This window comes from Strix uralensis, chromosome 4 (assembly GCF_047716275.1).
Source record: "Strix uralensis isolate ZFMK-TIS-50842 chromosome 4, bStrUra1, whole genome shotgun sequence".
Taxonomy (NCBI): domain Eukaryota; kingdom Metazoa; phylum Chordata; class Aves; order Strigiformes; family Strigidae; genus Strix; species Strix uralensis.
Genome location: NC_133975.1, coordinates 129,609,437 through 129,622,737, shown reverse-complemented (window position 1 = coordinate 129,622,737; position 13,301 = coordinate 129,609,437). Strand labels below are relative to the sequence as shown.

Genomic DNA, 13,301 nt, shown 5'->3' with positions numbered 1-13,301 from the left:
ACCAAAGGCAAAAAAAAAAAAAAAAGACTTATATAACTTTGAAGGGCTTGGAGATAAGACCGTGGTTGTACCGGACGCTGGGCAGTATCTGATGGTGGAGCAGGTCCTTACCCCCTTAGCACAGTTTACTAGGTTTCTACACCCGCCTACATTCAGAACATTTTATTATGGGTTCTTCAGCTGCCTGGGTGCTTAAATATTTACTTGGGCAAAAGCCAAATTCTCCACTTGCTGCCCCGGGCCATGCAGCTATGTCAGGACATCCTGCAAAGCCTCCTGAGATGCCCAACGAGTGTCACAGGTACAGACCAAACTGCAGCTGACCCTGGCAGGGGCTTTGCCAGAGCCTTCCCAAATTCAGCATGGAAAACCCAAGTGCCTGTTGACTTACTGACTTGCCACCACAGTGGCCATCTGCAAAACCACCTGAAAAATGTGGTCAGTGGGCTTTGCAGCGGCGTGACTGCTGCTCGCAAATGCTGTCTGCGTGAGTGGTACCCAGAGCTGAAATCAGGCACCGTTGGCCAGGAGGGACCCAGGAGGAGGAGGAGGAGGAGGCAGCCAGCGGTGATGGAGCCAAGAGTTATTGCAAGGCTGATAAAAAGCACCGTTGGAGAGACAGAGTTAACAAAGACTGAGTGTCTGGATGTTTTTTTCCACAAGTGGGACGAAATCCCCAGACTCCAGCTATCCGGATGCCACTCAGAGCACAGACAGCACTTTGAGCTTTGCCCCTGAAGTATCTGAACTGCAGCTAAAGTCAAATTAAACTCAATTAAATTAAGCGCCACAAACAAGAGAAAAAATCCACTTACACCCTCTGCATTGGACCATAAAGAGCAATCAGAATAATCTTAAGGAAGGCGGCAGCATCAGCTTTGCCAGCATCTCCTAATGTCTTCAGGATGAAAGTCTATTTAAAGGGTCTCTGTCAACAGCAGAGTAAGGATGAAAAAATTCACTGACTCACATGGTGACATACAACCTGATGCTACTCGACAGGCAGAACAGGGACCGGGGTGGGGAGGGGAAAGAAAGGGGAATATTTTTTCCATTTCAGTCGCTTTGCAATTAAATCTTGTTATTTCCCTTACACCAGTTTCTGGTGTTCATCTGGATCTACGCAACAGCTGCAGCTGAATATAGGCAAGCAATAAAAGAGGAAAATAGCAAAATGAAGAAGTTGGCAGCGGTACACTTGGGCCTCACAATTTAAAAAGCTGAGTACATTGCAATTTGGCCGACTCTCTAAATGGTAAGATTTCCTTCCACACCCATCCCCTAGACATATTTAGAAATAGCTGCGCTACTGCCAAACCTCTTTGCTTGTGGCAGCAAAAGGCAGCAAACCCTTCCTCGGTATTTCACCGGGTCTGTCTCCGTGCTGGTACACGAACGCTGTCTCCAAGCATCTTCACGGTGCTACTGAGCATCTGGACACAGTATCACAAGATGCTGGTGTTGCCTCCCAAATCCCCACCCAAGATGCTCACATGCGTCTACCAGGACTTTGTTTCAGGCCCCCTATTTTGGGAAAAATGCTACTTTGTTTTCCAGAGGGGTGTGAAGGAAGAAAAAAAAAGTTTAAAGAGGTTTTCAGTGGGAGTTTGCAACGGTGAGGAGTAATTCCAGACAGCTTTGCCTCCTAGAAAGCCACCGCGCCGGGGCTGTGGCTCTGCGTGCTGACGGGCACGGGCAGAGCCCAGGGAACGCTGCGCATCTCGCAGTACCAAAGGGTTTCAGTTTTGGGAAAAAAAAAAAAAAAGCGGCTTTTTATAGAAGTTTTTTTGGCAACAGAGGGCGTGGAAATATTACAAATACTTCAGAAGTCAGAGGACATTCTGTACTGGAGTGGAGACCATTTATAAAGGGAAAAAAAAAAAAAAGGTAGGGTCATATTCAGCGTCTAGACTGCTGGATGGTGTCGCCTTGCTGGGGCTGGGCTTGCATCACGCCGCTCCCAAATGCCACCATCACCTCGTCTCAGGTTGCGTTGGGTGGCTGGAGGCTGAAGCAAGGAAGACTGGCTATCGCCTTCCCGTCACACAGCTGCGGGCACCTCCTTATTTCGGGGCAGGGAGAGGTGAGGGGAAGCAGCCCATCACCTTCGCAGGATTTTCTGCAGCCCATCCCTCCTTCTCCGGCCCCACAAGCTCCCCGGGATGGGACCACCCTTACCCTATGCAAGAGGGGTCCCAACTTGCCAGCATCCCTCGCTCCCGGGGAGCTGGGGAGCAGAGTGAGATGGGATGTGGGCACGGAAACTGTCACTGCTCAACACAGGATGCTCCGCAGACTTTGTTTTCCAAAACAGGTGATTAATTCACATGAAGCTCTTTTGAGGATTATGAGGCAGGAGCTGGGTGTGATGCCCTACCAGCCTCTGGGGAAAAAAAAAAAAAAAGACCTGAAGGGAATTTCTTCATCTTGCACAGACTCGGGGTGGGTAAGGGAGGGAGTAGTCATGAATTTTGGAGTGCTTCCTCCTAGAGCTGCCTCCTCCCAGCTCGGGCACCACGTCCTCCTCCCGGTGCTTCCAGCTCCCACCAGCATCAACTGGAATGATCCCCGCTCCTCTGCTCAGGCTGGAGGACAGAGTAGCTCCCAAATCTTCACATCCAGAGGAAGAGGAGAAGGATGCAAGCTTTTATGCCATCACAGCATCTCCCCTCGCCCTGCGGCTCTGCAACACGCGCTGTTTCCCCATGAGAAGCAGCATCGCTGGGGCAGGAAACGCCAAGGCATGGGAAAAAACCTTCACGCTTGCATCTCGCTGTTTGTTTTTCCTCTCCCACGTGCCCACACAGCAGCAGTGGATCCTGCCTGGAATCCCTTACTGGTCCCAGGACACATGGAAAAAAAATACAGGCAGCAGGAGGAGACGCAGGATGCTGCAAGAAAGCAGCTTAAGGGCATCCATCAGCAGATGCAAGGCGTCTGCTGTCCTGGAATCAAATGAAGTCATTGTGCAGGAAAAGAGGATTTTTCCACGCATCGGATGATGAGTTAGCGGGAGCTTTGCAATGCAACCATTGTGGAGGAAAAGAGGATTTTTCTGCTCGTTGTTATATAGGATGATGGGTTAGCAGGAGGTTGACAATGCAGCCACATCTCCCATCTCCTCAAATCCCATTTTCCAACGAGGATATTCCCACCCACGCCAATAAAGTGTTGATTGCAACCCCATCAAATCATCAAATTGCATTTGTGTATTTGATGGGCTGTCCGTTGGGTGGAAATATCTCCCCAGTGGGACGATGGGAGGAGGGGGGCACGCAGGCAGCACCCCATCCCAACCTCCGTGCCCCGCTGCCGGTCAGGCAGGCAGCACAAACCCATGCTGCTCCAAGAAAAAAAAAAAAAAAAGTGAAGTTTTACTTTCTCTTTCTCTGGTTTTTAATTGCAGATCAAAGCTGGCCCTTCAGGCCAGAGCTGCCTGCCAGCAGCTGCTCCCGGGCAGGCTTCCAGGCCACCCTTCGGGTGAGGGCTGCCCATCCCATCCACTGCCCCGCTCCTCTCCTCCTGCCTGCTCCTGCCTGATCCTACTGCAGGCAGGGTCAATCTGTGCCGTTAACCCTCCCGACCGGTTGCTGTGGGAATTGAGGGGCTGCAATCCAGCGACTGGGAATGAGATTGTGTTTTTTTCCAGCTTCGCACGACCTCCAAGAAAGCGAGGGATGTGCCAGTGGCTCCAGCATCTTCCCACAGTCACCTCCGGGAGCTGCAGCCCGGCCGGCGGCGAGAGCTGCCCTTTGCAATAACCTCACTCTGCACAAGAACAGAGACTTTTCTTTAAAAAACAACCACACGCTGCAGCGGTGACACCTCTGGGTACAAGTTAAAGGGAATATAAGAAAAAGCGCAACCCTAAATAATTCACCCAAGTGTGTTCCTGCTTGCGTATAGAGGATTTTATAAATGCAACCAGCCAGAGTCCCGGCAACATGAGGAATTACTTAAATTACTCATTAATCATGCCATATGCTAAAATTACTGAAGTGTGTAATTAAATGCTCCGGGGGCAAAGACAGCAAAGAGTTATAGCTAAAATATGAGCAACCCACAAGCCCAGTTCTGCCAGCTGGACATCAGTCCAGGTCACACTGGACCCCAACTTTAGAAATAAAGGGATCTGCAGAGACAAGAGCTGTGCTGTTTGAGCAGGGGCTACTTCTTTCCCCTTCTACCTTGAAATATCTACTGAGTTTTCCTTGGGGAGACAATCAGCATGATTAACAGGGGTTACAAGTGCTCTCTGCAGCCAACCTGCGCAGAGATGCTGCGGAGGGCAGGGAAAGGAGAAAAATGAGGCAGCATAAACACTAACCTGGGGAGGGGCGGGGAAGAGGGGAACAGGTGGGTTAGGAAAGTGTTATAGGATGCTCTGCAAGACCCCCAAGAGAGCGCTGTGTTGGAGAAAAAGGAAAATGCAAGCTCCTCAAGCCAGGATGACCCCACCACCCTACAGCCACTCTAATTTTTGGCAAGCTGCGACGGGCACCGAGGTGTGGGCAGATATCCCCCGCGCCTTCCAGGAACGAAACGTCCTGTGCAAATGCAGCAGGACACCCCCGGGATGATTTTGCATGGCAGAAAGCAGCAGCCCCTCTTGCCCAGCAAGCGCGTGACCTCCCGGATGAGATTAGCTCCTGCCTCCATCGCCAGTGCTTGGCTCCAGGACCGGGTGCTTGAGGACATGCCTGACCCACGGCACAGCACCAAGGTCACAGGCAGAGGAAGAACGGGCAGGCAGCGCGGGGTTTGTGTGGAGTGGTTTGGTGTTTGCCCCAGGCAGCTTTTGGATTGTATGTAGATATGAAGCAAGACCCCCTTGGGGCAAACACCAAACCTTATATTTATGTCTTGCCACTGGGAAGCTCTTCCCTGGACCACAGAGGTATTTGGACACCTATATTTTTACATATTTATATATATTTTTATATATATATTTTTAAAAAGGGGTATTTGGACACCTATATTTTTACATATTTATATATATTTTTATATATATATATTTAAAAAGTGGTATTTGGACACCTATATTTTTACATATTTATATATATTTTTATATATACATATTTTTAAAAAGTGGTATTTGGACACATATTTTTAATATCTATAACATATACCTGTATATTATATATAACATATATAAGTTAAGCTATATTAGATATTATGTTTTATATCTATATAAGAATAGTAGTATTTTGACACCTGTATAATATACACCTGTATATTACATATATTACTATACACCTTTGTATAACATAGGTGTCCCAAATACCTCTGTGGTCCAGGGAAGAGCTTCCCAGCACCTCTAGCTCCAGCACCGCCTCCCCCCTGCATCCCCATCCCCTCTTCCCTCGAGCCGATGTGGCCATCTTCCCCGTAGCTCTGCTGAACATCTGGCTCCCAGAAAACACAAAGGCTAAATAAGGTTTAATCGCTGTATTCAGCCACGTAGTTTCCGTCCGTTCTCAAACAGCTCAGGCTGGTAAGAGTCACTAAAAGGAGAGTGAAGTTTCCAGAGAAAATCCTGCTTTGCCCCAAATCAGGAACATTTATTCCAGCATGTTGGATGCCACGGAAGGAAAGTCAGAAGAACCACCCTCGGCAGATGTGTCCCCCCTCGCCTGCTGCAGCAAGCTCCTACCACAGCTGGGCTGCAGCTATCTGAGCAGCTTTTCCCCCTTCCACATCTTTAAATATTAGCATTATTCTGCTGGTTTGTTCATAAATACACTGAGAGCCCTGGAGTTGGAACAAATAGCTGCTTCAGGCCCATGTAAGGTTCTGAGTGCTCGGCAGTGTCAGTGAAAGATCTCTTGTTACGTGATTAACTGTATCAGAATTTCCTGATGTGACTCACTGCTAGAAAGATTCATCAGCAACCAAACGGATGCCTGTGACCTCTCTGTCTAGCATGACATTAAAAATGGCAATGGGAGACGGGGGGGGAAGCAAAATCGACTGGGAAATAATGCTGGCTAAGCCTTTTCTATTTTAAGGAGAAATTGCCCAATATTTATATTAAAAAAAAAAAAACACAACAGGCAAGAAATAGCAAAGATTCGTAATCAGCTATATATACCGACCTAACCACAGATGTGCCGGGGGCGACGCTGTAACACCGCACGTACGGCTGAGCTCTTCCTGCCTCACAAAATAACTGGGTCAGCCAAGAGTAACCCTAGCTGCTTTTTGAGAGCAGAAATAGATTTACTACGGCTGAGGTCGGGTTGCAGGTTCCTTTCAGAGGGGAGCAAGTGGGAAGGACACCGGTACGGAGCCCACGCTGAGCACTTATTTGAGTTCCTCAGAGCGAAGTTACCATCTCCTGTTTTTTTTTTTCTGGGGAGGGGGAGAAAAAAGCACTAGCTTTTGGGATGAGAAATTAGTGAAGATGGGTAAAAAAGTGATGCACAAAAGCAGCAGCCTGGGACAAGCCCTGTGTACGTGGTAGGAAATGATCCACCCTTTCTTCTGGGGCTTCTTCTCAACAAGGGAAAGGATTGTGAAAAGGAGTTGGGGAGGAGAGAGGGAGACTCAGTTCCTTCCCTCCACCAGACAGTTTTACAGTGAAGCATCATCACTTAATCTCTAATATGATTTTCCACTGGAAGAGAACCCACGGAGTTGGCAGGTTTCCTATTTCAGGGTTTGTTTTTCATCTAGCACATAAATTTGCAGAAAAAAAATTACAACCCAACACCAGCAGCTTTAACATAAAGCAGGGCTGCTACCGCCTCGCCTAAGACAAACCCGAGAACAGCCTTGCTATGAAACAGAATTCAGCACAGAAAACGTCAGCACAGAAAACGTATTTCTTCTTACATTTCTGGTACAACTGGTCCCATTATTTAAGTATTTGCACATAAAAGGCTAGATTTGCGAGGGATAAAGAGCAGACATCCAGGCTGTTTGATGCCCAAGTGACTGTTGGGTGTTCGAAGCCGGAAAATACCAGTGGTTTAGTAAATTTATGAGACGAGCACGTGCACCGAAGGAGAGGCAGGAGCCAAACCGAACGACAACCTCCCCACCGGCAGCTTTCAGCGCTCGCTACTTACTGAATGTTTTGCAGATGTCAGAAACCGCCTTGAAGACCCTGTCCGAGAAGTTGACTTTCACCTTGACGTACTTCATGTTGGGCAGCTGAAGGCGAAGCAGCTTATGCTGAGGTGTGAACTGGAGCTTGGCATCAGCCTGTATCCCGTATTTGTCCAACGTCCAGTGCGTTTTAAGGAGCCAAGTTTTCTTCTTCTCCCACCACAGAGCGTGATCCGACCAGTCTTTCTTGACATCTTGAAGAGAGAAACCGTTTTACCAGTTAAAAGTTGGACCAGAATTAGCCTTCAAAAGACAAAAGCAGAAGTTTAAATGCCTTTCACGGAGAAGTGACTATCGATCCAAAAACGCTGGCAGCCCTTTTCAGATACAAATAATTGCTTGTACTCAATAGCATCTAGAAGCCACCTTGGAGATAAAAGTAGGAAAGAACTCAAGAGGAATAAAGATGAGACACAACATGTCCGTGGATCACTCAGCTCAGCAGCAATGCCAAGCGTGAAGCCAAGGGGGTCATGAACGACCCAACACCTTCCCGGAGAAGGGATTTTTGCACAGCTCTTTAGGTTAACTATCAATTCTTGGGTTTCCCCATCCCCACCACATGCTCTACGCAAAGATGAGTCCAGCCACCCTGGCACACACAGAAAGCAGAACTAGAAGGAGGTTTGCAAGAAGGATTAAATAGAAACAACATGTCTTCTCCGGGTCTTTCAGTTTCTACAAACAAAACTGGAAAATTCCCAAATGAAACTAAAAGTTACTTCCCAAAGGAACAACAGTGTGAAACCCACAAGCAGGCACGTAACCATGGGGTTTTTGAAGGTCACATCCCAGCTGGGAAGCATTTGGGGAACCAGAGCACTGCGATAACTCCAAAAGACAGCCGCTGTGCAACACTTCACCTAACACCTGGGATATTTTTCGTTAACACCTGCCTTGCTCTCCCTGCATCCCCCTGCCATTCCTGTGGAGCGTCTTCCAGTCCAACAACCACCAACCAGCATTAACAGTGCAAAGTCCCACCAACACAGGAGAAAGGGAAGGTGAGTGAGAGGGAAGGATCCAGGCGCTGGCAGCTGCATTTTGCAAAGCTCTGCTTAGCCTAGACCTTCCATCTCCAAAAACACTGACCGGGGGGTGTGTCAGCATCAATGGCAACAGTCAGAGCTCTCACTTCAAAGGAAAAACCAAATGTTTCTGCAGGATGTCATTTGGGCAAGCACATGAGAACCTGAAGAGGCTGCAGGACAAGTTACAGGGACACTTCTGGGCTCGATATGGCAAATGACAGAGTGACCAGTAAGTTTTGAGTTTATGGACTTTGTATGAGGATTATTTTAATTTTCATAATAAAAAAGAAGCTTAAAAGCACTGCACTTTCCAGGTTAAGGCACCGGTAATAAAATAATTCAGTTTTCAGCTCCAGATCCTCCTCAGATCCCAGATTCCCAATGTGAAACATCAGTTTAACCCAAATTAAAACTGCCAGCTGATGTTTATTGCAACAGCTCCTTCATCCTGCAGCAGCGATGCTCATGCATTGCTGGGCACCAGCCAGAAAGCCAAGGGTAAACCCAGCAGAGTCCGGGGGTGAAGCCCCAGCAGACACTCCACCAGACAGGCTGAAGGTACCAAGAACACACTCCAGGACAGACATCATGAAGACTATCCCCACAAGCCACGTTGGAACTTAATCAAGATGAAAACAGTGTAACAAACGAACTTTCTTCTGTCCCCATCTGAAAACAGGATCTCAATCTCAGGGTTACTGAGAAAAGCCAGCAGAAGCTTTTCTTCTTTGAACTCCTGGTATAATGGCATAATCATGCAGTCAGAAAGTGGAAATGTTCAGCCAGACTTTTCAACAGCTTTGTACAATCAAATTAAACAAAACCAAATATAGAAAAGCATGCAAGCTTGCACAAGTCTTGGCTACTCTCAAAAAAATCTGAGAAATCATTACAATGGACTTTGGTAATGAAGTCCAACTTCTGCCCTACTGAAAGCTGAACAAATTGGCACTGAAAGTCTGGGGGGAGGAAAAAAAAAAGGTATTTTGAATCACTAACAGAATGGGATTTGGGTTTATGCTGCAGATTAACCTTTCAGGCCATGGCACGAATATGCACAGCATCCTCTTTTGGCCTGAGAGTAATTAACACTTTGAATTAACAGTGAGATGTTGTCTATGGCCAAAAAGGTAAAGGTTTGTGGCTGCCCCATGGGGTAGTTATATATAAAAGAGCTTGGCAAATGTTTAGCAGCTGACTTGCGGAGTTGAGTTTAACACTAACAAGACAAGAAACCTTCGGTGCTTTGCAAGGCAGCGGGTGCGACCCAGGGCTTGGAGTAATCCTTGCACGCCAGGGAATGCCAACTGCCTGGTTAAATCTGATCAAAGGTTTATAAATCTTCACCAGGGTCCCAATTCACGAGTTACTGATTTGCTGGGGTTACAGCTTTACAACAAGGCTTATTATTTCGGCTTAGTCTTTCCCCATTTACTACTGTCAGTTGCAGGACTGGCTGTTTTGTATTTATCAGAGACTGGGTAACTCTCTGAGCGCTGCAAACTCATTTTAGAGATCCCAGACCTCGAATTCAAAAGGTTACTACAGGTCCAAAACCACGCTGCAAATCTCAGCGGAGGTGTTGGTAGATCCAGAAGCTCCTCTGAGTTGCTAAATGCTACTTGCACATCCCTGAGCTGCTATGGCCAGCCACGAAGTGTAGCAGCCTTATGGCAACGCTGTCACGCAAAGAAGCAGAAATGGTGCGAGCCTGCAAGTGTTCATCAGCATCTCAATCAAAGCAAATAGAAGAAGAAACAGGCTTGTTCAGTGGGATGGGAAAATCTACCCATATTAGCTTAAATTAGGCTGATTCCTGCTTATGGCACGGCGGGGGGAGAGGAAGGCCAGAGCCACCAGGATTTAGGTGTCCCCAGTGCAATGAAAAAGCATCCTCCCACCACGGTCATCTTGGGCAAAGGAGAGTGCAGAGGGATCCCTGGAAATGAGCTGCATGAATTTGCTAGGGTCAGAGCAAATCATTGCCACTGATGCTCCCCTTCAGGGCAAGGAACCTGCCAGGTGAAGGCTGCGGAGATGTGGAGGCTGGAGCCGTCAGCATCAGCTGGAGCATGGGTTGGGGACCAGGAGCTCCAGGAGCCCAACCCCAGCAGCAGCACCCACGGGAAAGGGAAGCACCACGCTTCCTTCCCGGCATCAAAAATAATCACCACTCCCCCTTCCTCCACCTCCCCAAGCAGCCTGAACCGAAACCTCTGTTACTGGGAGCTGGGGAGGGCTGGGGGACCTGGCTGTGATTTTGGTTTTTTTTTGGAAGAAGAACTTAGTTTTGCATTTGCCTCCCAAAACCGTGCCAAGAGGCAGAGGCACGGCATGGGTGGTGCTGAGGACATTTTGTACAGCAAAACCCAAAAAGAAAGCTTGCTGTTCACCTTGAAAAGCTGTTCAGACAGTCCTGCAAATGCAAGAGGCATCTTAAATCACCCAGACAGCTGCAGAGTCCTCTGCGAAGATGGAACATTATGAGAAGAGGTGAAGGGCTGCTCAATAAAGTGTTTTAAACCTTAAACATCCTTAGATTTCAATTCATGCCAGTGACTTGCTGCAGTCACATCAGACCAGCTTGTCCAGCATAATTACAATTGCAGATTTTTATTCCCACCACAAAATTCACATCTAGAATTCAAGCAGCAGAAAATAAGTCTTAATTGAGACGCATACAAAGTGTATTTTAATTCTGGGCTTGCCATTGCACAGATACACACATACACAATTACCACTTAGGCAAAAGGCTGAATTTTGGTGAAGTGCAAAGAAGATTGAGGCAGCTTCATCCACTCTGCCTGATGGCCCATTTATCCCATTTATCCCAGGAACTGGCTGCTCCAAACGCTCTCCCTCTGCCGATCCGTGGATTTTAAAAGTCCCTTTTCTGCTCTGCTTTTGCAGCAACTATTGAACCTCCCTTCTTCAGAAGCATGACCGTCACTTGGCAGGCTTTCTGTGCGAGCTTATGACTTACAAGCAATAGTATACAAGTCTCCAGCGTTACATAAACACTGTATTTGCCTTGTTATTTCGGGATATCCCCTATTGCAGATGGGTTCTCCTTCTGTGCACCGTTCAGGACAATAGAGCCCTGATATGATCAAATAAACCTCTTATTTTCCCCCCCTCCCCAGCACACGGTTAAATCCCACTAGACTGATATTTGGAGAGCAGGAAACTCCAGCAGTGGTGGTCTCCACCTCTGGGAAAGGCTCCCGCAGGGTAGCACCAGATCCCCTTTCACACACACATCCCTCATTAAATCCACAGGACAACAAAGAGCCTGTGAACACCTCCATCACCTTAACATGGGAGGTAGATTATGAAAAAGCTCCTGCATCAGCTTGGGTAGGTACGTAGGGAACTTCTGCAAACCTGGCTGGTTTGCATCATGGTTTTTTGTTTGATTTTTGGAAACAAAGATTTGCAGCTGAAGCTGGTTTCCCTGCAATACTCTTCATGTTAGGAGGGGCAGCGGATGCAGCCAAAGAGAGGTTTCAGTTCATTTCTTAATTAAAAGTGATGGCTTTTAGAGCAACAGATTCAAGTCTTCAGCCCTCCTGGGGAAGCAATATGGAAGGACCATGGAAGGACCTCTTGGAGAGTGTTCAGAGGAGGCCACAAAGATGCTCGGGAGGGACTCTTGATCAGGGGGTGAGGGAATAGGACAAGGGGTCAGGGAATAGGACAAGGGGTCACGGTTTTAAACTGGAAGAGGGTAGATTTAGATGAGATCTAAGGAAGAAATTCTTCCCTGTGAGGGTGGTGAGGCCCTGGCACAGGTTGCCCAGAGAAGCTGTGGCTGCCCCCTCCCTGGAAGGGTTCAAGGCCAGGTTGGACGGGGCTTTGGGCAACCTGGGCTAGTGGAAGGTGTCCCTGCCCGGGGCAGGGGGGTGGGACTAGATGATCTTTAAGGTCCCTTTCAACCCAAACCATTCTGTGATTCTATGACCATCCTCCTCCAGTACAAAACACGGCAGAACCAAAGCCCATCCATCCCACTGGTGGTTTTTCCATAGGAGCAGAATTAGCACAGCAGCCCTCCCCAGTTCTGGCTCTTCCCCAGTGGTGGATGGGCACCAGGGTGCCTTTAACAATGATTATTCCTGCTCTGGTTTAGACACGGTTGGGAAGTTGAGGCAGCAAAATGCCTTTCCATTACCCACACAACACCTCAAACTGATCCACATATATATAAAAATATATTATACATATAAACATACATACACACATCATATATATACACATACATAAAAATGTATGTATATACAATATACACAGACAAAATATATGCATATATAAAATATATACGCACATATATATGTGTCATATATACACACACACATGTTTATACAGACACACACATATATAAAAATGCTATATATAAGATATGGTGCAAGGACTGAAAACAACTCACAAGCCAAGCATTTCCTCTTGCAAAAAGAGATTTTTGTACTTGGTAATCTATTGAGAAAGAAAACCCAACTTCCCAGCTTTTCAATGAGTTTGGTGCAGATGGGCTGAGATTGCATAAGGGTTTTTATAGGGATGGAAGAAAACAACCAGTGGGTTGCATGTCTTTTTTTTTAAATTAATATGCAATACACATTTTATTGAAAAAATTACAGATGTGGACAGCACATTTGAAACCCCAACTGCAGGCAGCAGACAGCTCGAGAGCCAGTTGGGAGATTGAAGTACCTTTAAACTCAAATACCTGGTGATAATGCATTAATCCAGCACTCGCAAGCCCCAAGGAGTGGCCAGGGGCTCTCCAAGCCAGAGGTTGGGTGTTGGCTGGTTACACACCCTTCTTGGGAAGGCAGTGGGGAAGAAAAACTCCTTCAAAGGAAAAGAGACCTCCAGCAATAAATAGCTGGGAGTGTCTCCTGTGTCCTGGGTAAACTCACTGGGAGGGGATGTACCCCGGCCTCTGCCCTCCTGTCCCCTCAGGATGCACCACATGGCCACCGTGCACGGAAAGCAAGGCAGAAGTATTTAAAAACTTGGAAAGGAGAGCAATTTAAGACTACAAGTAAAAAAAAGAGGGGAAAAAAACCCAAAACAAACCACCAAAAGTCACTGGACATAACCTCATGTGGTTGCTTTGGTAAGTTTTTCTTTTCCACGTACTGTCAAGCAGTGTGTGTC

The 13,301-nt window shown here is 47.3% G+C and overlaps 1 protein-coding gene across 5 annotated transcripts in view; it reads right to left on the bottom strand.

Annotated features, from left to right (window-relative positions):
- The window catches only part of FERMT2 (FERM domain containing kindlin 2), a 52,065-nt gene that overhangs the window by 25,350 nt on the left and 13,414 nt on the right, over nt 1–13,301 (bottom strand). For all 5 annotated transcript variants that reach the window (XM_074869181.1, XM_074869182.1, XM_074869183.1 and 2 more), the window contains one exon: nt 7,071–7,304. In XM_074869181.1, coding sequence (XP_074725282.1) covers nt 7,071–7,304 — 234 coding nt within the window. The remainder of the gene's footprint in view (nt 1–7,070; nt 7,305–13,301) is intronic.